This window comes from Carassius carassius, chromosome 33 (genome assembly GCF_963082965.1).
Source record: "Carassius carassius chromosome 33, fCarCar2.1, whole genome shotgun sequence".
NCBI classification, from domain to species: Eukaryota; Metazoa; Chordata; class Actinopteri; order Cypriniformes; family Cyprinidae; genus Carassius; species Carassius carassius.
This window is the reverse complement of record NC_081787.1, coordinates 15890526-15916674: the sequence shown is the minus strand read 5'-3', so window position 1 is coordinate 15916674 and position 26149 is coordinate 15890526. Positions and strand designations below refer to the sequence as shown.

Here is a 26149-nt window from a genome sequence, read left to right as displayed (position 1 = left end):
AAATGAAGGAAAGGAATATGAAGGAAAACTAAATGTAACACTGTGCATCACTGATAATTATAATTATTTTATATATAGTTTTGCAATAAAATAATATGCATTTTATGATGTTCACGAGCACTTAAAACTGCAACATACAATTTTTATACTATATAAGACTTGCTCTGTCTATCCTGACTGCTGTAGTATACTGATGATTTCCTTTCCTCTGTTCTCCTCTCCAGACACATGAGTTTCTTTGCATCCAAAGCGAGCCCCACATCAGTGATTCTGGACTTATGGGAAACCCAGCACTTCCACAGTGGTAATCTCAATCAGCTTGCCGCTGTGATGGCCGAGATTGGCAAGCAGGAGGCCATGATATTCCTGGTGTCAGACGGGGAGTGCTGACACATTAAAACTGAAGCACGGCGGCCGTCTCTGAGTAATGGGGTGGAGGAAGGACGCGACCCTCTGCCCGCCCCACCATAGATGAGAAACAAATCAAAGAACAGGGTTTACCCAGCTATATGAGGCCACTTCCCCAGTGAATAGGGAATAAAATAAAAAGAAGGAAGGAAAAACAAAACAAGACCAGGCTCAGAAGGAACCTGGCAGGGCTTTAAGATGTACTGTGACTGAGACAAATGCCCCTTTCTTGGAACGAAAATCCATTTGTTTTGAAAATAATGGTGTATAGAAAATCCTAGATTCTATGATTCTGGTCCTGCCCTCAGTCACTGACCAATATGTACTTTCTAACCACATTTGCACATTGATATATTAATATCAGACTGGAAACTAAAAACAAATTGATTTGAAAGATATCGAGTGGAAAATGTTTGCTATGTAGGTAAAGTGAATATTTTGCAAACTCATTCAGATTTGTGACATGCATTTTGTAAATGTGCACCATTTGGCAATATGCAAACAAACATATCGATGACAATTTCCTTTGGTCGACATGTTTCTTACCTCACAAAGCATTTTAAATCTTAGAGCATTTGCTAAAATTCAGGTCGAAAACATTAAGGAAGTAAAGAGTTTTTGACGAGGGCCATCACTTGTTCCTCTGCCCCTGTGCACTTAATGTGTGTTTTCGAACTCATGAAGCCATAAAGTCCAAAATTCACCTCAGTGTAATGCTATTTGTTCTGATCTGGGTGGATAATCGGCAAATAAGCACAGGATTCTGTGGATGTTTAGCTGCTGAAGGATGGGTGATCAGGGACCTCAAAAATTTTCCTAGCAGTTTTGCAGAACATTAAGTTTATTTTTTGCTTTCAACAGACTTTTGAGAATAGGGGTCAGATGTCCATGGCCGTCTTATGTCAATGAAACTTTTTCAAGACTAGAATTCTCATCTGAGTCCATAGAATTCTTCAGAAAAAAATAAGTTCCCCGTTGAAAAGGATTTCTTCTTTTATAAACAGAAAATGCAATACTACCATATGTTTCTTTGCTATTCTCCTTCATATTTAATGAGTCTATGTTTCTCTGAAAGCCAATATGGATTCAGGGCAATTTTTTATTTGTAGGAAAAAGAATATTTTCATCAGCCCCCAAAAAGCAAATGTTCCATCCAAGAAAACTTAATCGAGACTCAGCAGCTGATGTATTTTTCTAAATTCCTCCATCACACGTGTGGTTTGTTTCTGCATATCTCACACCCTGTAGAACAGCAACACATCTCTGCGTTTGGCGCCATGAATGTGCATTACACAGTTTGAAGATTTTCCGATTAATTTTCTTTGTGTGTTTGAATGTGAGAGTATTTCATTCCAAATGAAGGATGATTTGTGAGAAACTGTGGATCACAAATTGTCCGCTTTCGTCTCGACCAGTAATGATGGCCACATCTGGAGTTGATTGGAGGAGTCCGGCATGTTCTCTCCGAAGCAAGTGGAAATACACAGGCCTGTTTCACTCAGCTAACAGAGAACTCAAGTTAAAGGCCAAATTGTGCACAAAGTTTTTTCTCATGCATTTTGTGCCGTATGTTTCCATAAGATTTCACTTGGTAATTTTTGTTAAACAATTAGCCAGTCAGCTATTTTCTTTTCTTTGTTTTTAGTCTACAAAAATCATGTATTGTAGATAAGTACTTATATGATGCATTTTTGCGCAACCAAAGTGTATGAGCCATCTGGAGCATTTCTTTCATATCTATGCCGATTGTGATTTAATTTATATTATTATTTTTATTCCTTTTTTTTTGGGGGGGGGGTATACAAGGAACACGTTTTTAAATTGAACATGCATCTATTTTTCTTTCAAGATCTCATGACTTGTGCAAGCTTGTTAATTTTGAGCATTTCACTGGTTAAACAGCTGAAATATTTAATACAGCACTTTGTAAAATAATTGTAAATTATATTTTAGTAAGCCAAAAAAAAAAACTAGACAACAGACGTAACATTTGTTAAAGTATAACCTGTGAAGTGTTTGCCTACTGTTCATTGGTTATATAGCACTGAGTTCATTCTTGCAGTGTTTGTGGTTTAAACTGTTTTCGCCATGCCTTTTGTTTGTACACCATCGTTTCGTTTCGTCCTGAGGCTGTTGGTTTATGGGTAATCAATCCTCAACAGTACGTCACGAGAAGACAGATGCAGCAGTAAATGATTCCTCTGTCAGAGTATTTAGACAAGGTTTTGGTGCAGAATTGTCAAATTCCTAACACTCAGGTTTACAAACAGCTCAGTTGAAACAGACATGTTATGCGTTTCTAAACATTGCTGAGCACGCAACAAAATGAATTTCTCATCAATGTTGTTCTTTTTCACTGACATAAAAGTCATTCCAACAGCCTGTCATTCTAATCTCACAAAGTCGGCTTGTAACACTGAATAAAGCAGATGCCCTGATATTCACTAAAAGAAACACCGCTCTCTTTTTGACTACGTTTTGTCAGCCTCATTCATAGCTGTTCTGTGTAAATGAATGTGTGAGTGTGCTATTTCTATCCACTGGCTTTCTTTTTTAACTGAATACCGTAGAATTGTGTACCTGTGAATGTTCAATTCGATTTCTGAATTCAATGTTCCTTGCCTTTCTGCAAGTCAAAATGCTGTATTTATTACATGCCACAGCGCTTATGCAATTGTACAATTCTTTTCTATAGATATTATTCTTTTTTTTTTGGTAAAGTTATTTTTCATTTTTCCCGTCAATGTAAATTGTCGTCAATGATTTTGTGGTCATAGGAAGCCCTCTTATGCAGAAGGTTTTCTGTACTTTTTGGACAATGATATGGATTTGTGGGTAGAATTTTGGAAATTCGTTTCTAAGTGCTTTCAAGTATTTACTTGGCCTTATGTATATATATCTCTCTATGAAATTTCAGAAAAGGTATGTATAGTAATTGAACCTAAAATGGATGTAAATAAATTATATATTGTTAAAAGAGAGTTGAGTGATTTGTGCTCGCACCATCCACTGTATTCCATTAAACACATTTCACATTTGGATTCAATCAGTAGTCTTGGGAATAATCATGATTTATTCTTTCGGATACATGAAGAAACCCCCATTTCGCAGCCATTCGTATGATTCAGTAAAACAGCACAACAACATGACTGCAGGTGATTTATTGACTAAATGTCTCTAGCACAATTTCTTTATAAATGATTTACATCATCTGACATAGAAAACCTCTCTATAATATGCACAAGAATACAGCAGTTTATCTTGAAACTATGAATGACACACGCAATAGTTAAAGGCTGCAATGTTATTAAAAAAAGGCACTTGATAGTTGATATGTAACACGTTGTCAATATAAAAAGAACAAAAATTGAGCTGTTGGTTCAAATATATGTATAGCTTTCTAAAAGCAGGATATTGGAGTGTCGCATTTCTTCCAATAAGGGAATGTTCCGGGCAGCATCAAAAAAAAATAGTTTGTCTCTGAACCATTATATTTGGAAAAGCCATAATATTATGCATACATTGGTGATATCCATAATCAGGATTAAAAAAAGGCTTTCCATGCCCTCACCTTTGGCACTTGCAGCTTGCAGAAACCACCAAAATGGCCACAGAGCTTTAAATAACAGCAAGCAAATACGAGCAAAAGCTCCAAGTGACTCTGGTCATATTATATTTCCGGATCCATTTGCAGCAACGCAAAGTGTTTTTATGGTATCACAGGCCTTTCCTTAATTAGAACTACCTATCTGATTAGAACAGATGAATGTGGGATATTTAGTATTTTAAGCCATGTAGAGACCATTGGTTGGGTCAGGATGAAATGCATGCAATCAGTGTTAATGCATTTCAGCGTAGCTGCCAGGGGCATTTTATTCCTCTGTGGTTTGCCATTACCTTAAGTACCCTGGCACAGCAAATCAGGCGGAGCAGAAAAGTAGGCTGCACAGCATCTAGAGGATTGAGGGGCCACTTTAAGATCCTGTCTGAGTAGATCACATGCTCAATGCTTTAGCCTACAAAATGGATTGTATGGAGTGGAGTACAACTAGATTCCTTCACTCATTACATGTGAAATGCTTTGTCCTTATTTGTGACAAGAGTTGATAGAATTTTGAAAAAGTACACACCCAAGTGCAGACAAGATGAACAAATCTCACAAAAGAATTTCACATTTTACAAAATTAAAACAAGAAAACAAATTTTCAGTATGCTTTTTTTTTTCCCAGTGGGACAATATTTTCATGCCAATTAAATTTTTTTTTTTGTAATTTTGTAAAACACTCAACTGTCATGGAAATAAAGTCACAAAAATGTATATTCATACAAATGGCTTAATTTTACTTTAGGCAATCCAAAATGGGGTTAAATGTGAACATAACATACGTTTTGTGAGATTCACTCAGATGCCAAATTGGTAAACACTGAAACGAACCAATTACTGTAGATCTAAAAGTGATAGTAAAGTGAGCAGAAGAAGAGCGTACTATCTTCTTCGGATTGACAAGGTGTCATGAATACTGTAGGTGGAGTGGGATGAGGAGGGACAGCTAAAATACTGCATCCAAATACCTTGTTATCCGTTCTGATGTCTGGCATTGGTGGTTATAACAGTTCACAAGCTGTTTCCAGTTGAATGACTGGCATCGTAACAGCAAAACCAAGGGCAGTCTGTCGGCTTACTGAAGCAAGCTACCAAATATTCAGGTCCGTGCTTTGCTGAATGACACACACTTAGTAAATGCTGATCGAAGCTGCTATAACAGCCGTTGAAAAAGAACAGAGCTACTATATCCATCACTCTGTCAGTCAGCCATATGTTACAGGCTTCAAGTAAAGAACTTGGTCTTGTTTGGCATAGCTATAGACCCCCCAGTCTCTGTTCCGGCCCCTCCTTGATGAACAGCAGAGCCTCACATCGGAGAGAAAGCGTGACTTTTACATAATGGCTTGTCCTTCTTTGAAAAGAACGCCTTCCCCTCCAGATTGATTTGACAGATCTGAGGAAATAAAAAAGGAGGATTAAACAGTAGAAATTAAACTCTTATTCAATCATGAAGGTACTGCAAAGGAGATGTTCAACAGTGCTATTATACAGCTGTGATTCATGATTTTCTGCTTGCTAGAAGCCAATACCATTAGGGGGAGAAACATTTTAGAGAGCATTTAATTGGATAAAAGTTTGGGGTGCAGGACGAGTCGTTATTTCTGGTCCATTTTTAATGGTAGTTTTGGAGAAAAATGTCCTCTGAATGAATAAACGTGGGGTTCTTTAACCTGATTAACCTCATAATCCATTTGGGGTCTGTACGTGTGTGTTTTTTTCTTTTCTTTTCTTTTTTTTTTTATGAAATGATCCTTTTATTCAGCGAGGACACTAAATTGAGTGACACTAGAGACATTTATAATGTTTTTTTTTAAATATATATTTCAAGTGTAATTTCCATTTTGAAAGTCTTTTCCTGTGCCCATTGCTGTTCTTTTGAAATTTCTATTAATTAAACAACCCTAAAAAATGTATCATGGTTTACACAAAAATATGAAGCAGCACAACTGTTTTCAAGTGACAATGAAAACTGGAGTAATGGCTCAACTCATAAATTACATTTAAAATTAAATTAAAATAGAAAAGTTATTTAAAACTGTAATTATATTCCACAATATTACTGTTTTTCCTGTATTTTTGATCAAATACATGCAGCCTTAGTGAGCATTAGAGAAAAACATTTAAAAAATCTTAACAAATCAACCCTTTGAATGGCAGGGAATGTCTGTATTAATATGTCATGTGAACATGTTTTATAGTATATTTCAATGCATGTCAAAATGAAATTAATTGCTATCCGACACAGACTGCCAAGCTATTAAAGAACCACATTTTTAGAGACATAATCTAATCTTTTTTATTTAATAAGATTAAAGAGGTGATCTTAAATCAGTAGACAGACGAGTGAAAGCACCACACAATTTTTTATTCATTGTGTTCTTGTTTGCCGCTATTAGGGGCAATTAAAATTAATCAACTGCTTAAATTATTAATAATAATAATAAATGGCAAGAGCATATCCAGCATTTCCATAACATACAATAAAATGGATGTCTTCGTTTTTCTGGAATTTTAATAAGGAAGAAGAATATTCTTAAAGATCATTAATTAAGTGCATGCAAACATGGCTAATGTATGACGTTTGAAGGGAAGTGTCTAGGTTCTCGGGATAGGGAACTATTTCTTGATGTGTTGTGTGGTGCAGAAAGTTTAAGAAGGAGTTTCGTGACAGGTCCCAAATGCATTAAAATGACTTACAGCACAGACAAAGCAAGTGTCATGCCAGCTGTAGCCCAGCGCCTCAAGGAAACGGTCTCCTGCATCAATCTTGAAGTCACAGCCATGGCATTTGGTACCAAACATCTTTTCATAGTCTGCAGAGAAAAACAAACCAACCAAAAAGCACCCGTTAAAGAGGAAGGAAGGAGGAAATTCTTGGTAAGAAACAAAGAGAACGAGACAAGAAAGAAAGAAATGTGTTACTGAAAGGAAAAAGAAAGGAGATTACATTTTCTAGCCCTCACGTGTTCAGTGTATAACAGACACTGGTCCAGATTCTTACATAGATTGCCCCAGTTTTACCCATTAGGGAAAACTTAAAAGTGGCAGGATTTACGTCCCGCACGCAAGGTAAGTAGTTTAGAGCACAATCCTTTTAATGTGCTGAGACTGCAGCTTTTTTATCAACACTAGCTCTTTACTTCTAACAGAAACAGCTGCCCATTTGCTGCTGACACAAGACCAAAACTCTTCAAAGCTGTAAAGCACCAGAACTGCAATGCAAGCCTGTTTACACAAAGACATGCACTCCCTTCAGATAGCTTAATGTCTGTTTATGTAAGATTAGGAGCCCAACAAATGTGACAATGTGATTAACTGAACTACTTGAATATAAATTAAACATGGAAGCTGGCTGAATTTAGCAACTTTCTACCGCTTGGGAAACTAAATGAATAAACAAGCACAGCTTAACATGGCAAATTTCAAAACTGAATTCAAATTGAGTTATGCCATGGTTCTCATGCAGGACTGTAGGTTCGACTCTGATCCACAACGTTTCCGAGCCCCTTCTCCCAACTGTTTCCTATACTCCAACTAATTGTTCCTATAAAAGCGTCAAAAAGATCCAAAATAAAAGAACAGCTGTCAGAGGCTTGGCCTGGTGGGTAGCACACAAACTCTTATACTGTACTTAGAGCTGTGGAGCTCATTTTTGCAAAACAGGTTTGAATCTAATGTTTCTCATTCCGCTTCCCAATAATTTCCTTTTTTAACTCTCACTGGTCCTTTAAATGAAAGTGGCAAAAAAATAAACAATTAAATTAAACCTGTTGGCAAAACAGGTTTGAATCCAATGCTTCCCACGCCTCCTACCCCAAAATATAATGTCACAGTTCTCACTGGTCCTATAAATAATAAAAAAACAAAGTAAAATGCATGTTCAAAGCAGGCTTGCAATATTCCTGATGCCTTATTACCATTAAATTATTGCATCTCTTATCATTCGTATAATGTAAGTGTAAAACACGTTTTTAAACAGGACTTCAAGTTGGGCTGCTCATATAGTCAACACGGGTTTGAATCCATCTTGTGATTTGAATCTAATTTGAATAAACAAAAAAGGCAAAAAACAAACAATCAACAGTATTAATGGTTTCATTGAGCACCAAAGCACTTTCTACTTATGGCGTATTTAAAGTAGATTCTCAAGCATAAAAGTTCTCAGCAAAGCTCCTAATCAATGTGCAGGGCTGGTATGAAGCAGGTTTGATGTCTGAAGTGAAGTGGCAGCATTTGAATGATTAAACACCACAGGAGCCCGCGTTCGGCTCTCAGCGGGGGCTGTCGATAAGATGTGCGGCCGGGCGTGCGAGAGGGGCTGCGGTCACTCACCTCTCTCGCAGTAGGGCTCTCCCTCTTCCATGTAGAAGGCCTGGTTCCTGATGGGCATTTTGCAGGCAGCACACAGGAAGCACTGTACGTGGTAGGTCATCTTCAGGGCATGCATGATTTCCTGCAGAGAGGACAGAGGGGTGTGAGGGAGCTGCGCATGCAATCTATGAATTCACACTTTGAAAATCACTCCACTCCACTCTCACTTTTAAACTCTCACACTCACACACACACACACACACAAACACACTTTAACCCACTGGAACTACTCTTCCTTACCAGCTTCATACAATCAGAATCAACAGCTTTTGTTTGTTTTTTATGCCATTTTGACATACTGACGTATTATAACATTCCCTTACCTTGTATTTTGTATTTGTTTTCTTTGTTGTATTTAAATTTTAATTTTAAATTAAATAAAATTAATGCATTTAGCAGACGCGACTTACAGTGCATTCAGGCTATCAATTTTTGACCTATCATGTGTTCCCGGGGAATCGAACCCCCAACCTTGCGCTTGATAGCGCAATGCTCTACAAATTGAGCTACAGGAACATTATTTAATGCATTGTAGTGATTAAATCCTGGTAATGCTTAATAATAAGTTGTCAAAATATATCAAATAATGCTTAAATTAGTGAATAAGAAGATTTAGAACAATATATGAATTTAAATAGTCCACCACTCAAGTTTAATTAGTTCAGTGCAGATACCACTGTGAAACCCTATTCTAAAGACCTGCAGAACAATAGGAAATGCAGTTACCCCAGTTATCTTCTTCTTGCATTTGTCACAGTTGGGTGAGTAACGGTTGTCGTAGCACTTGGTGCAGTAAATGGATCCTTTTTCCTCAAAGAAGCCCCCCTCGTCCAACACCCTTTTACACTGACAGCACGTGAACTCCTCTGGGTGCCAGGAACGACCAAGCGCCACCACGTAGCGTCCCCTAGAACACGGACACACAAACACAGGCTTACAACAAAAGCTTTTATATTGAAGTGAAAGGGTCAGCTCGGGCATCAGCAGCTGGGTTTAGCACTCTTAAGTGTTCAGTGTGCAAAAGCCATTCTAATGGAAATAGTAGGTCAGACGCAGAAACCCACTCCATTCCATATTGATTCTCCATGGCAGAAAGCCCAAGTATGTGGCGATATTTCTGTGCTCTGTGTATTTTAAGAAATATTGCTGCCTTACAAAGTTTGATACAACCTTTTTTCCCTCCCCATGTTTTGTAAGTAATGTAAGTAATGACATTTAGTGCATAGTCATCATTGATTTGGAGGTATTTTGGGCTGTCTGCAATGGTTAGCTTTGGGATTTCAAAGGAATAGTTCACCCAAAAATTTTTCTGAAACGATTTGCTAAAAACGTACTTACCCACAGGTGATCTGAACGGGTTTGTTTCCTCATCGGAACAGATTTGGAGAAATTTAGAATTAAATCACTTGCTCATCAGTGGATCCTCTGCAGTAAATAGGTACCGAACGGTCCAAACAGATGCTACAAAAACATCAATAATGCACCCACACGACTCCAGTCTATCAATTATGTCTTTTGAAGTGAAAAGCTGCGTGTTTGTTATAAACAAATAATTTATTAAAATGTTTTACTTCACTAAATAAAAAATTTCAAACTGTTGCCTCCGGCTAAAATACAAGTTAGGCCATCCTCTTCCTCTCACATCTAAATCCACAGTCATATTTGTTTAAAACTGTTTTGGTCTGTACATATTACTTTCCTTATTCAGACGAAATTTATTTTTCACTGGAGAAAGCAATATGATGGACAGAAGACTCGTATTTTAGAAGGAAGCAATGGTTTGGAGTCTGGATGGATACGCGTCTTAAAAACACGCAGTTTTCACTTCAAAAGATGTTAATTGATGAACTGGGGTTGTGTGGATTACTTGTATTGTGATGTTTTCATCAGCTGTTTGGACACTCATTCTGATGGCACCCATTGCATACTGCAGAGAAACCAATGGGGAGTAAATTATGTGATGTTAAGAAACAAATTTATCAGTATCTTAGATGGACTGAGAGTGAGTAAATTGTCAGCTAAAGTTCATTTCTGGTTAACTATTCCTGTAACTGCAAATTTTCAGTCAGTGCTGAAGTTTGACTCCAGAGGCGGTAGAGCTCCAGCCGTACCTAATGATCTTGTTGCATGAGGCGCAGAGCGGGGTGCGGCCGCTGGAGTCGGCAGGGTTCTGCTGCGCTGCCTGCATGATGGAGCTGCGGTTCTGCATGGGAGTGGGTTGGACTGGCTTCTGGTGCTGCGTCACCACCGTGCTCGTCTTTTCTGGGTGGTAACGGTCTGCAAAACTGGCATCCGTCACCCATGGCGGCCGGCAGGCTGGACCAGAATCGGTCGATGCTTTAGCTGGCGCAAAAAAAAAAAAAAACAAGAAACAAAAAGACAATAAAACTCTATACAGATATTTTTTCAGCACTTCCTCACTATGGGTCAACAGAGACCTGTTACAAGTGTGTACATTTTTATGGGCTGCTATTAAAATGAGTGCAAATGTCTAAATTAGCTTGCTTTTATCCAGGGACCAACCTATAACACAACGACATCTATCGAGACGCTTCTAACACCATGAGAGGAGAGCATTAGGAGTGGCTCATGGTTTAATTCAGCTCAAATAAACCACATCTCAAGAGAGTGATAATTGACTCATATTATCATCTTTGACTATAAACACATCAAGTGCCATTTATGTATTACTTTTCCCATTAACAACAGTCCTGTCTGGGCCAGCCGGGCTGCTCTGTGAATGAGTCCGTGTTTTATGGGAGTTAAGTCCTCCCCGTGGGAGCGAATCTGGGCCGTGAGTCAGTGTGTACTGTGAAAGTCAATCTATTCTGTCTGTTCTGATAGTACTTACCTTGAACTTCATCAGCTTTGTCTGCTGGCTTGGACTTGGCAGGACAGGCAGTTACTCCGTGACTGTAGAAGAAAAATTTCCTTTAAGTACACATGGCGTGCTAAAACAGCTTTAGCCAGTGCCAATGAAAATGTTTTTAAGCTACACAACACAACCTCTGACATCTCCACCCTGGACAGAAAGTACTCTCCTGAACAAAGCAATGAGATAAAAAATACTTCACGGCATGTCACTATAAGCAAATTAAAATAAAAGGATGGATGCTTCATTTTGAAAAAAAAAGAAAAAAAACCCACCACATTTTACATTTATCGGATTTACTGAATTTTGACAGAATATTTTTTATTTATTACAGCCTGGCATAACAAGAATTCAAAAAAAAAATTATTAATGTATATTCTTTTTAAAAAAAAATTATAAATGCTCACGACATTTTAAGATTTTATTCATTAACATGACTTTTCCAAAGGCTAGAAATCACTTCTAAAATTAGGCTACTGAATTATCCAGGTTTAAAATAAATAAATAAATATACCCCTAAGAATCTAATTTTAAAAATATATTTTTAGTTGTTTTAGCTTCTTTTAATGCTTATTTATATTAAATATAAATTTGATGTGACCTTGGGACCCCTTGGAAGTCAGATTTGAGATTTAGACTTGTGTTGCAGCTGTAGCATTTATGAGCTTTTTATCGTACATCATCTGAATGAAATGAAATAAGCATATCCAGATCCTGTACTTCATCATAACTACATGATCACACAAGAATAACACAGTCATGAGCTTTCCAGATGTGTGTTTGCGATTTTGTGTGCATGCTCTTCCTCATGTTTGATGTCCTAGGCGTAAACATGTCATTCACATATACAGAGAAAGTCAAACAAGTTTCATCTCCAAACACCGCTTTAAATTATACCAGCTGGGCAAAGCAAGATATAGAACTATTGAATCTCTAGCCGTAAATTTGTACAGAATCAGAATCAACCCATACTGATTCCACACAATGTCTAATTAATCTCTTATTTGCATAAATCCCAGTCTGAAAAACAGTTCAGTTCTGTTCCAAATCCTAGTGAGCTGCCCACCTAGGCAATATTTTAGGCCCCATAGCCACAACCACAACAGGAAGCCCGCTCCAAACAGTAGGCAGCAAAATTACACTCGTTTCTCACCTTGTTTTGGATGAAATCTAAGCTAAAATTGCCAATCCCAGAATGCACTGCACTGAATTTTATCTAGAAGCTGCAGAATTTAATCAAAATAAAATGGTTCCATCTATTTAAAAAAATGCTGTATTTTACGTAATACTTGGGCTAAGCAGTGCTTCCAATATTTAACTTAACTAGCAAGATCTAAATCCATAATCTATCTGCTGAAAAAGGCTACTTAAACCAGGCTAAATTGGCCTGGAGTGAATTAAATAACAACAACAAAAAAAAAATATTCAATTGTTTTTACCATCACTTCTCCAAAGAACTAGGAAACCGCAGCGCACAAAATGCTAAAAATGTTGAAATGAAGAAAAGAGATCAAGCATAGCTTTAAGAAAAAAGAGGACAGCAGAGAGTTTCACAATGTTTTATGTACTCAAGAGACATGAGTCAACAGATTACTTTATCTTATTGGAGACAGAACCAGAGAAACAGCGATCGGATGACATCATAATAGTGAATTATGTTAAATTACAGTCAGGAAAAGAAAAAGAATGAAATATAAAGGAGAAAGAAAGTTCACAGAATCACAAGGGGGCTACACAACACAAACAGAAAGAAAGAAAGAAAGAACAATAGTAAGAGTCCTGTGATGGATAACTCCTCTGAACAAGCACAAAAATAACAACAACAATAAAATAACATGATTTTCAGTTTGTAGAAACGATACCACTTGAAAGAGACTATGTCACACCAACAGCATTCAGATATTCCTAGCGGGAACTTGACTGTAGGGCTCAGTTTGCAAGGTTTTTCCGACTATGCCTGCATTTCTTTTCACGCGTTTGTTTTTGCAATTTTTTTTACTTTTATTTTTTTCATTAACTTGACAACTCCCCCAATCCCCAATTTTTCTTGTCCTGGTATAGCTGGGGTCGGTGTTCACCCATAGCTGGCACGCGGTGTTGCAACAGTGCATTTGTTTCTAGAGCGACTGCATCTCAGCCACCTCGGCCATCTGATGCCCGGGAGGCAGAGCGTTCAGTACTTGATGTTGAGGGAACGGGCGGATCTCTCGTGATGCCAGTCTCTCAGCCTGGCATAGCGGGGACTCTGAATCTCAGAGAGGAACTTTTCCCTGCCATTCAATGTACAACAGAAGACAGGAAATTAGGAAAGCGGTGAGAACAAAACAGAAGGAGAGAAAGACATGCACATGCATACAGAAAGACAAAAGAAGAAAACGCAAATTAAGTTGAGAGAACTGCAAAATAGAAAGGAAAGAAGAATTAATAAGAGATGCAACATATGTAAGTAGTGATGAATTCAGAAATTTTTTTAAATAAAAATCAATGGATCTGTAGATAAACCAGGCCCAGACAGAATCTGCAGATATTACCCCAACGTTTTCTGTCTTGTTTTTAATGGAAAACCTGCTAAATGGAATTGAGAATGAGAGTACTACACGCTTACTGGCAGCACAATCTAATGAGCCAAAAGTTTTGAGGCTGTTTGCACACAAGAGAGAGAGTTTTGAAGGAAAGCAATGTAAAACATGCAATGAAAAAGATCATATTACTATCACTTTTGATCTATTCAAGGCAGTATTTATTTCCTTTTAAAAATCTTAGTGACTCCAAACTTTTAAAAACTAGTGTACTTAAAAGCCTTTTCAAATCTAACAACTCCTCTGCTCTTGTGGCCTTATAACAAAATTTTTCATGCATTATGGAACTCCATAAACCCTTGCATTTGTCCTATACACAAAGCATCATTCCCATCAAAAATCTATTAATTTAAATTGATATCTGAAAAACTATCAATAAAACTGTATTTTATACATGAACGTGCATTAATATTCTGCAGAAATCTCAGGGCATGATTGTGTGAAGGTCTGATTATAAGACACACAACACTCAGGGTATGAAGTTATACTGCAAATGCACAGATCAGACAACATAATGCAGATCAAAGCATATTTTCAGCATCTCTCCGCAGAGAGCTAAACACCGTGATCTCCTAATGAGAGTGGTAAAATGTCAGAGCCAGCGATTTAATGCTTCAAACCACACTCAATTAGCAAGTTCACACACAGCTCTTTACCTGGACCTTTTCAAGTTCTCGTCATCCGGGTCCTGCACTGAGGGAAGCAGGAGAAATACAGATCAGACCCACCATCTGACACACAAACACAATATAAAATCCACTGCCAATATCTAAACAATGCTATAAAACACTTGAGGACCACTGCTTTTAAAGAGACAACAATGGTTGACTGCACAGCTCTTTCCTACCACTTACTCAAGAGCAAATCAAAGCCACTCAGTCTCTAGATGGCATAAAGGAGAAAATCTCAGCCATAACCCTTTAAGCTATACATGGACAACATTTCCCACTTCTTTATGATCTCACTCTCAATATCAGATCAGCGGTTGGGTCCTCTAGGACGCTTTCATGCCCTCCTATACTCAGATTAGCCCCTGCGACTAAGTATAGATGGGATTTAGGAGAGGGAGTTTTTAAGGAACATGGGAACAGTGCTGGGAGCTAGAACTGTATTTACAGTGATGCTAAAAATGCATCAACCGGACGTCTGGTCTGGAACGCAATTTAAAAAAATCTCACACAAAGATTACTTTGACATTTATACTGATTTATAATCTGAGAAGTTTTTCTTCTTTTTATAATGTGTCTACCTGTAACTTTACAATACATTAACATTAGTTAATCCAAATGGTAACATGAAATTACAATGAGCACCATCTACATATAATAATAGATTTTAGAACAATTTTCTAGTTTGCAGGTGTGCGTGAATTGCCTATTTTACAATGTCTCTAAATCAACTCAAGTAAAATGAAACAAAACAAAATATCATGAATGTGTCAATTAAATCAAGTCAGTTAAGTTCCAAATAACCAGAGATTATAAATGTTATGGAAAGTAAATTACTACTTTGACTAGATTAGTAAAAAAAAAAAAAAAATTTTTTTTGGGGTGGGTTGGATTTCTGGCACAAAAATCATATTGAGATGTAGCACAGTATTTATAGTTTTATATCTTGATTAAATATTTTGGACCTAAATCCCACCCTTACTTAGGAATGTCTTTTTCCACATTCCTTTACAAAATACTGACTCTCTGAGAAATTATCTTTCCAAAGAAACCCATTGACACAGACGATCTTATGCTGAAAACTCCAAATGAGAAACACAACCGTTCTGAGAGGAGTATAAGGCGCTGACAGGCTGCGGTCTGAACGTGTCTGACTTACTGAAGTCAGTGCCTGTGAGCTGGGCCAGGATTCGGAAAGAGCGAGACTGGGTGGTGCCGGTGCGTGGCTGCCAATCCTCCGTATCCTCGATCAGTCTCTTCTTACTGCGATCGTTGGGGATGAAGCAGGGCATGTTTTCCACCCGCAGACCGTGCCTGGAGACATGAGTCCTTTGTGAACTCACTCATTCACCACAACAGCACAGCACAGCAAAAAAAAAAAAAAAAGAAAAAAAAAAAAAAAAGGATTCGCCAAATGGCTTCACGTAATGCGTGCAGCACAGGATGAGATGACTACACCAAACAAACACAGTGAGGGAACAGGCAGTACATGAGGATCTAAGAAAACAAAAAAACTACATTACTTCCCTTGCAAAAACTTACCATGGTAACCAAAGTTTCTGACAAAATACAACAGTTACTACAGGTATTGCATCAAGCTATCACAAATCTATAGTAACTATTTTTATGGTGCAGAAACTAGGATTAGCATTGTACATTTTGGTTTTCAGCCAGGGGCCTTGAAAGGTTTTTGAGGGGGTCCATGGAGAATCATTTTCATTTTTAATATATTTTGTATTTTTTTAATATATATTTTGTATTTTTTTAATATATATTTCGTATTTTTTAAATATATATATATATATATATATATATATATATATATATATATATATATATATATATATATATATATATATATATAATTTATTTTAATTTAATATTTTTTTAAACAATGTTAATTGTGTTTATACATTATGAATTAATTATTTTGATTATAGTTATTAATATTACTTTATTACATTAAATTACTTTTATTTTATTAATTAAATTACAGCCAAAAGTATTACATTAACTTGATTACTAAGAAAATGAAACAAGCGAATTAACAAATACAAGCAAATAAGTTCATTAATAAAGTAACCAAATACATAAATGAAAAGCAACAATTTATGAACATTAACAATGTTCATTATTTTGTCAATTTATTTGCTATTTGCGCTTTTGTTAATTATAAATCATGTAATTTGTATTAATTCAATGATTAATTATATTTTATAATGTTGTGGTGTTAATTGTGTTCTAAGTTTGTTTCCTTTTCCAGCTTTATAATAGACATTCACACAATGAATATTTTTGGATCTGTCACAATATGTTCCTCCATTGAAATTCACTTTGCAAAAAAAGCATCTGCTTGTTGTATAAATGTCATAATAAATGAACATTATTTTTAAAAATGACACATACAATCATTAACTGTATTATTTAATTATATAATGCAGTAATGCTAACAGTCAGCATGAAAGGTTTTTTTTTTGTTTTTTTATACTAGGGTCCATGGGTTGGCTAAGAGGTCTGGTGAGGGTCCCTGGGTCTGTAAAGATTTTAAACCCTGTTTTCACACATTAGATTCAGAACTACATGCACACAAAACCAAAACACCCACGAAATGTGATTTCAGTTCAGACTCCACATCATTGCCTCATGCTCTAATGAAGTCACTGAGAGTTCATGACTACATTTGTTAATAGTTTCAAATGACCCAGCTAAAGTGCCGCATTTCAATACAGTTCAACTACTGAGTGAAAAGGCAATGAAACACGGTCTAATGTCGTCAAAAGCAAGAGTTTATAATAGTGAGGTCAGCAGCAGGTCTATGTTCTTTCAGCGAGTGCATTCGAGCCACAAGCATTCAAGCACTTACTTCCCCTCAGAGTACAACTCCTCATAGAAGGCTTCTCCTCTAATGAACGGGAGAGTGAAGGAAGACAGAAAAAAAACAGGATGGAGAAAAAAGGAAGAGGAGCACAAATAACAATAGAGAGAAAGAGAGGCAGCAGAACAACAAAGAACACAACAGTGTCCATTAAAGCAGCCTGGCTTTAGACCGAGTGAATGGAAGCCATCCGCTGATCTCCACCACTGCGGTCTGAAATAACAGCACTGGAATCAAGCTGAACATTTACAATCCCTTAATGAATAATTACAGAGTGAGACCCCGCTAAGATGTGAGAAATCTGCCATCTCCTAAAGACAATACTGCAACAGTGCAGGCTTGGGAAAAGGGAAAGATCAATTCAGTTTAGGAAAAAACATATATGGAAACAGATATAGGCAGATCCACAGGGATGGGATTCCACAGCCAAAAACAATAACTGCACACAGTTCTCAGAACAGGGGGGAATAAGGAAAGGCATTACTAACTTGTCAGGAACTTCCATCTGCAGAATGACAAAGGAGGTAAAAAAAAAAGAGGAGAAGGAGAGAAAATAGAATAAATCACACAGAAATGCAGAGAAGAATAAACAGCATTTAGAAAGACGTGATGCAGAGATAAACAAATCAAATTGCGGGTTTTAGTGGGGAAAACAATCACAGTGTACTATGTAAGTAACGCAATGGAAAACTTGAAAACATGAGCTGTACCTCCAAAAGTTAAATGATTCGGTTCTTTTAATATGTGTTTGTTATTAAAAACATCCCTGAAACTTCAGCCAAACATTACAGCCACTAGATCTAACTGCCACTGAGTCGGTCTTCACAGCACAAAACCATTATTACCCTAAATACATGTTTCCCAAAATTTTGACCAATGATATATGATGTTTCCAGTCATTTGTGACTACTGGATAACATCATTTTATAGAGATTTTGATTTCTAGCCAATCAATCATTAAATATTCGAAGGTTGAGCAAGTAGAAAAATTTTGTTTTATTAGAAAACATCTAATTTGTTATATTTTATGAATTTACACAAATGTCTAGGTCTGGGAATTTAAAAAATATCCACAACAGTGCTAGAGGAACACAAAAGTTATATAACTTACTTATTTGAAAAAGGTTTTATATTTTATTTTAAAATGTAATTTATTCCTGTTATTGCAAAATGTTCAGATGCCATTACTCTAATCTTCAGTGTCATATGATCCTTTCATTTTTAGGTGCTTAATATTTTTATGGAAACCGTGACATACTACGATTCCAAATGTTGGAGTAAGTACAAAAAGAAAAGAAAGAAATTTTTTTTATCTAGTAAGCATGCAATAAATTGATCAATAAAGTCACAAAGACATTCATAATGTTACAACAAACATCAATTTAACATTTCTTTTTTTATTCCTATTCAAATAATCCTATAAAAAAAAAATTGGAGAACCTTTAATTGTTTCCCGCAAATTTATTGGTTTTCATCAGTAATACATAATAAGAACCAATACAATAACGGAGCACCAATTATGTGTAACTGAAGACTGAAATATCGGCTGCTTGAAATTACATTTTACCATCACAGGAATAAATGACATTTTAAATTATATTAGAATAGAAAACAGTTATTTTAAATAGTAGTATTATTTCACAATACAGTATGTATATATAACAGAATTTATATATAATTTAACCATTTTTGATGACATCATTGCATCAAACACTGCAAGCAACAGTGCCCCTCAGAGTGAACAGTCGTAAAAACAAGCTTGAAGTCGTGCAGTGCTGTAAACATGCTCAGAATAAAGACATGGCCGAGGTCTCCATGTACTCTGGAGATCACACACACACACACACACACACACAGATCGTAAACACACTCACAACACTCCAGCAGCTGAGCTCTGATTCACCCTCCGTCCCTCCACTACACGCCAAATCTCCAGAGCTTTTGACTCCGGTTCTTAGCAGAAAATGTTCCATCAATCCAATTGAAATTCAAGTCTTAGTTTTTTTTTTTTTTTTTAGCTTTTGAATAAAACAAAGAGGACATCTATTTAAATAAAACATCCCCTTCATGCAATTTGTTTGTGAGGAAACTTGTGTTAAGGTGGAATCATACAGGAGCCTTTCCAAGTAAGGCTGTTAAGTAATTCAGCACCGGGGCAGTAACGGCACTTTGAGGGCTCAGCAGATTTTATGGGAGGGTCTCGACTCTATAAACAGCAACAGACAACATCAAGTCCTGGCCTAAAGACAGATTTCAACCTTCTCGACCTGGATATAACAAAACCTTAGACCTACCAGACTCCTTTGCGTATTTACGTTAAAAAGCAGCACAATTTTCTGCCTTTAACTTTGCCGGACTTGACTGCTAACATCTGTTGTTTTGATCATCTTAAATAAAAGTGCTCGTTAAAATTCAGGACCTTGGCAGAAAAGAGGTGCAGAGCGTCCCTGAATAGGGATGACAAAGAGTAAAACAGATGAAGACGGTGTGTTCGAATGGATCCAAGAGCAGTCTGGTCACCAGGGTGGCGATGCAACCGCCTGTTCCAACATGGAAAACAGACACAGCTGCTTAACGCCAGGAACTCAAAACTTTCAGAGCCAAAATCCAGACAACGGTGAGATTCTGCAGGTGTTATTACCCATCAGGTATTGCTGCATGAGCTCATTATTGGGGACTAAGCTCATCAAACATGTCCCATGGTGATCAAAACTCACTTTAAAAGACAGAATGAGTCTGAGTCTCTGTCGGAGACCTGGCTGGCTCGTCACCTACCCATTGTGTGGCTGCGGCGAGCTGAAGTTAAGCTTGGGGGCGTATGACACCGGCTTGATGAGAGGCCCCTTGCTGGCACTGCCAGGGGCTGCAGAGAATGGCCGCGCCATCTTGTTTATGGTCGTGCTCGGTGAAAATGAGTACTTGGGCTGACTGGATGCAGGTGCGAGTGAATCCTGAGTGTGGAGAAAGAAACAGTGCAAATGCAACACCATGCAGGTCAAATCATGCACACACACTAGCAGCAACACAGGTAAACACACAATCCCAGATATGTTCTTTTTATGCTTAATGCTTTCCAATAGTGAGGATTATCTGCAGTGTGGGGTGGGGGGGGCTGGATAATCCATGTTTTCTCACAGCAAATTAAGAACACATTGAGAGTGGAGTTGTATTGTTTGAGAAGTGCGAACACACCCTGGTCACAAATATTTATCTTGAGACCAGGCCAAGGTACAGCTAAAAGCTCCTCCTTGATTTCAGCTGCACTCTGCTCTTGACTGAATTTAAAGTAAAATTATAATTGATATGACTAGGATTATAACAGACACTATTGCAGAGACCCGTGCTATGGGCTTTTGCAGCCACATGAGGGTGCAATTTCAATTTCTCTTTCAGTTAATTATTTTTTAAAGGCAGTTAAAAATCTGATAGTTATTAACAATCAGTTATTTATTATTATTATTAATCATATTTGTTAATTCTACTATAAAATAACATTCTTTTTACATGTTAATGTGTTTTTACTAAACATTCCTTTAAAAACTTAAATATACATGTCATGTGTCAAATTAAAAAATTTCTCTCTCTCTCTCTCTCTCTCTCTCTCTCTCTCTCTCTCTCTCTCTCTCTCTCTCTCTCTCTATATATATATATATATATATATATATATATATATATATATATATATATATATATATATATATATATATATATATATATATATATATATATATATATATATATATATATATATATATATATATATATATATATATATATATATATATATATATATGTTTACACACACAATATGAAATGTTTACAATTATAAAATGCAATATTTTATAAAATAATATTTCAAGTTACATTATAAAAATAAAATAACAATATAAAAGCACAAAATTAAAAAGAATGTATTAGGATTATAATTTGCATTTACTTTAACTTGCATTTAAATTCTACAGTTAGGAATATAAATGTAAAGGCTATAAGTTTATGAACTTTTGCCGTTATAGTATGTGCAGATGGCCTACTGGGTAATGTAGAATTAATCTGGGTTTGTGCATTTTCTGGCTATGCAAATTCAACCAAACCAAAAACTGCTAAAAAAAGCAAGACCAAAAGTAAGATGCTTTAACATTTGAATCAGACAGGCAAACAGACAAACCACCCAAACTTCTGCAAGATATATGGCAACCAGCACAAGAAAGCCAAAAGAGCCATGAAACTTACAAGAGAATGAGTTACGAAAGAGCTATGAAGCACTATGTTTGTAGTCTGTTATGTGTGTGGGATTTCACTTAGATATACTTTGGGGAAAAAGTTATCCCAAGAAATGAGCTAAATCTGAGAAAAACCTCCTATGGGAAGTCCAAGGATGACCTCAAACATAAAAATTATTCAGAAATAAATAGTAAAATATATATAAAAAAAATTTTTCAGGGGCTATATAAAGATAGAATGACCTTACATAAAAACAAATGAAACATCTATGGCATGGCATTTAGATAGCTAGGTGTGTGTGTGTGTGTGTGTTCAGTTCTGAAGTATTCAAAGCAGCTGAGAACTTGAGAACTGATCTAAATGTGTTTCTTCAGATATCAGGTGCTGGTTGAGTGGACTTGCGAAAGCTTTGCAGTTCTGTCTGACACAAGAGAAAAAGGGCAACTGTCTTACGTTCTGCTCTCCTCCGGCAGGATTAAAAGCTCTGCAGAGAGAAAAGTAGAGAAAGAATTCACTTAAGCTCATTCATAAAAATTACTCCTTTAACTGCAATGTTTAAAATGTTAACTAAGGACAGTCTAATGGACAGAGAGACATCTGTGCCAAATACAACAATCTTGTGGGAATTAAATCAGTTCTTTCTGGCTCCAAATCTGAATGGAATGCTGCAGCTGCAAATGTGAACCAATACCTGATGGCTGTCTAAATGATTGTGAATGGACTCAAACATGTGGAGTAGAAATGTATCAGATTTGGATGAAAATTTCTGGTTACTGAAGTCATAAATACTAAACACTGACACTAAAAACACTTTTTGCAAACTACGCTTTTCTTTTTTCTTTTAGATCATTCTTCTATTAACAAATGAACAAAAACTTATCAAATGCTATTCTGAAGTACCCTAACGCATCACTTAAATATTACATATAGATGAACATAGTAATCAAACAATTATGCAGTTGAATAAAGTATTTAGGTTCAAGTTTGAGCACTCTTAAATACATTTTAAAAATGCATTTTAAAAAGTAAATGCTATATATATATATATATATATATATATATATATATATATATATATATATATATATATATATATATATATATATATATATAGTAAGTAAACAAATAAATGCATAGCTTCTCAATAAATCTGATTTCACAAGTACAGCATTTGAGACTGCAAGACACTGCTGTCAATGCTATGTGACCCAGATATCAAAGTACCACGGTATTACCATGTATGTTACCGTGTACAGACCAATACTATCACTGTACTCAAGATAAGTATTGTATTCAAGAACTTCTGCCTTAAACTGGACCGTCTAGGTTAGTTTGACTAGGCTGGAAAAATAGCTGCATTCCATCAGTAACTCCACATGAGTCTGCACTTCCTGTGCCTATACACCACTTCCTGTGACAGCAAGGGTGTCCTTTTGCACAGTGGCCTGCTTATAGATATAGAAGAAAACAGCACAACCAGTCTGTTTTACAAGAGTTATCTGTTCCAGGAAACGGCACTGGAAATGAACAGTATCCAGTTCAACTGACAACATATAGACGCAATATACAGCTTCACTATAGTTTCTATTCTCAGTAAGCAATCAATTTTCCTGAAAGATAGGTAGGTAAGTAAATTAATTAATTAATCAATTAATAAGCAAGCCATACAAAGTTTTCCTAAAATGCATTATACCAACTTTTCTTCGCTTTCTAAACACAGATGAAATCTTCACAACTAATATGCTTAAAATCAACATGAAACTGAATGTGCACATCATTTTACATCCATTGCAAAACAGCAACAGTAGATTAAGCCTAAACATCTGTGCACAAACTACTAGCTACTACTAAATATTGTAGAAACATAATTTTTTGTAAAGTTGCTTTGTAACGATTTGTATTGTAAAAAGCGCTATACAAATAAACTTGAATTGAATTGAATTGAATATGTTTATTAGTAAACAGACTGTGCAGCCTACATAATGTTAGCCGATCAGGAAACCCATTTCCTAGCCAAAAGCAAGATATTGCATTTTGACAAGATTATGAAGAAAAGCACACTGAGACAAATCCATTCTGATTTCTAATTGAATTTAATTCTTTAAAACAAACATTGACTAAAGCACACAGAAAGGGCAAACTAGGACAGTGTTCTAGAGCAGTGGTTCACAATTCCAGTCCTCGCGCCCCACTGCTCTGCACATATTGTGTGTCTCTCTTTGTTAACAAACCTGATTCAGATAATCAGCTTGTTAGAAGTGAGCTCCGTGCATGAACTGTGTTCCGATTGACATGGTCTCTACACAGTGTTTAATGCTCCCTGCTCCCTGAGCAGGGGAAATCTGTTGAAGTTTACTTCACTTCTGAACATTCATTCACAGATTTGCATTGCAAAACATTGTCTGCACACATGGAGAAGTGTGACATCAAATACCTCTGTAAATCAATACAATTTAAATTCACGTCTTGCACACTTCAATGCACTGAATAGAACACATACTTTCACTTCGAACTGGGATCATGGCGGAATATCCTGTGATATACACTTCGCAGGGCACTTAGGTTCAAATAGAATGAACGTCTGAAGCAATAAGAGAAACGTAAAAAATTTGCAGAGCAGTGGGGCGCGAGGACTGGAATTGAGAACCGCTGTTCTAGAGCAACAAAGCCAAAAAAAGATTGTGTGCTTCAAAGAACCACTGCAAACCACAGTTGAAGAGGTTGCCCAAATGGCTATCAAATGCCATGTATACCAAAAAGGACACCACCCTCTGTAATAAAAGTATATTGGGGAATAAATACAGACATGCTCAGACGTTTGTCTTCAAGCATGCCTTTCCATGGGACGCAAACACTGTAATTTATCTGTGATGGACAACAACAGAGAGACACACTGACATGTCTGACAACCAAAGCTCCCAAAACAATAGTCAAGACACTAGTTATCTATCAGCGTACTGGGCAAAGGGGTAATTATGAACTTTGATAAACAGATGTTTCCACAGTTATGTCACAACAAACTCCACAAAAAATAACATCTAACCATTGGTGATATGACTCATGAAGACACGCCCACTCTCATTCACACCTCCAATCAGCTCATTCGGTCTCCCAGCATTCCAAAGATGTGGCCTGTGACAGAGAACGCTCTGAAGAATCTGGAGCATTTTCTGACCGAACCGTCCCCATTGAAGTCCTCCCTCATTCCAGAGGACATTATATAGAGAAAATCACAACCCCTCTTTGACCTGAAACAGCCCTTATATCGAAGCCAATCTCACTAAGATATGACCGGGTCATACTTCACCCCCAAAAAATAAATAATGCAAGAATAATCATCATCACAGATTCTATATAGGTTAAAAGGGTGCATTTTCTGAAAGTTTTTATATGACTTCGTCTTGACACTTCTTCAGGAGATTTGCCAGTTCAAAGAGACAAAAAAGTTTTACATATAAACACTGGAGTCATGCATATATGAGGCCTGTTTAATCAAGGGAGGCGTATTTCTCATAACTCAAGCACGTTTTTATCCCTCTTCACTTAAACAGGCCATTACTAACAGCTACAAGCTCTTACCTATGTGATGACATATAAACGATTCTCGCACACCCAAAAAAGGCAGAAAACCACTTTCATAACTGTGGTTTGGACCATTACACAGGCTCTTCGTCTTTTTGTGTTGATCACAGAGACAGCCTAATGACAGAGCAGGAAGGAGTGCATCCGTCACTCTGCAACTACGCTCATCTTCCCCATTACTCATCTTTTAACCACAGACATTAGTCTTTTTCTAGCAGTAGCTTAAATTCTGTCTGAGGGCAGTAAGGCCCATTTCAAACTTTCCTTTTTTGGACTGTTTCTGCAGTTTCCAAAAAGGAGTGCAATGTAAGCGGTTTCAGAATTGCGTCCCGAGGCATTGGAGGTTTCCCATCTCTGTGCTGAAAAGAGAACGTCAGCTAAAGTCACGGAGTTACCACTCTCTCTCCAATTATCTGCTCTGCCTTTAGCCTAGGGTCGTCTGAGCCATTTTATTACGCCACACTTAAAGATTTTAAATACCTGCCTTAGAATCTGTCTGCACAAAACAAGAGGACTGAAGATCTAGAGGCCATTTAATTCTGCTTTGATGCCACACAAGGTACCATGCCAAGTTATCAGCACGATTGCTATGGCAACAAGTAAAAGACATTTTCATTTGGAGTCATGTTACTGCCTGTTAGATCCGCTCTCTAGATACAGTTTTGAGCCAAACTAATTTAAATTAGGAAAGGAAATAAGGAACTGTTTAAAAGTCAAAAAAAAAAAAAAAAAAACAGACAATTAGTAGCTAAAATATCAAAACAGTGAGACTGCCCAGTTTTTAAGTGCCCTTGGTTTTGAAGTATTTTTCCCATTCATTTTAAAATTCTGCATTTGGCAGATGTTTTTTTTCTTCCAAACTAAGCTAGTCTTTCTCCATTGGCATTAAAAAAATAAAAAAAACAATAGAGAGTTTTAAGAACCAAACCAACCAGCTCTGAGATGAATCATAACAGTTGATTTATA

The 26149-nt window shown here is 36.7% G+C and overlaps 2 protein-coding genes across 6 annotated transcripts in view; one reads left to right on the top strand and one right to left on the bottom strand.

Annotated features, from left to right (window-relative positions):
* The window catches only part of LOC132113839 (netrin receptor UNC5A-like), a 210820-nt gene extending 210139 nt beyond the window's left edge, over positions 1-681 (top strand). For all 4 annotated transcript variants that reach the window (XM_059521863.1, XM_059521860.1, XM_059521864.1 and 1 more), the window contains one exon: positions 225-681. In XM_059521863.1, coding sequence (XP_059377846.1) covers positions 225-390 — 166 coding nt within the window. In that variant the 3' untranslated portion in view covers positions 391-681. The remainder of the gene's footprint in view (positions 1-224) is intronic.
* Positions 682-4675: 3994 nt separating this feature from the next.
* LOC132113838 (PDZ and LIM domain protein 7-like) overlaps positions 4676-26149 on the bottom strand; it is a 36609-nt gene continuing 15135 nt past the window's right edge. For both annotated transcript variants that reach the window (XM_059521858.1, XM_059521859.1), the window contains exons 4-11: positions 22055-22085; positions 20156-20331; positions 11239-11299; positions 10498-10736; positions 9113-9293; positions 8348-8468; positions 6713-6828; positions 4676-5408 (exon numbers count right to left, since the gene is read on the bottom strand). In XM_059521858.1, coding sequence (XP_059377841.1) covers positions 5322-5408; positions 6713-6828; positions 8348-8468; positions 9113-9293; positions 10498-10736; positions 11239-11299; positions 20156-20331; positions 22055-22085 — 1012 coding nt within the window. In that variant the 3' untranslated portion in view covers positions 4676-5321. The remainder of the gene's footprint in view (positions 5409-6712; positions 6829-8347; positions 8469-9112; positions 9294-10497; positions 10737-11238; positions 11300-20155; positions 20332-22054; positions 22086-26149) is intronic.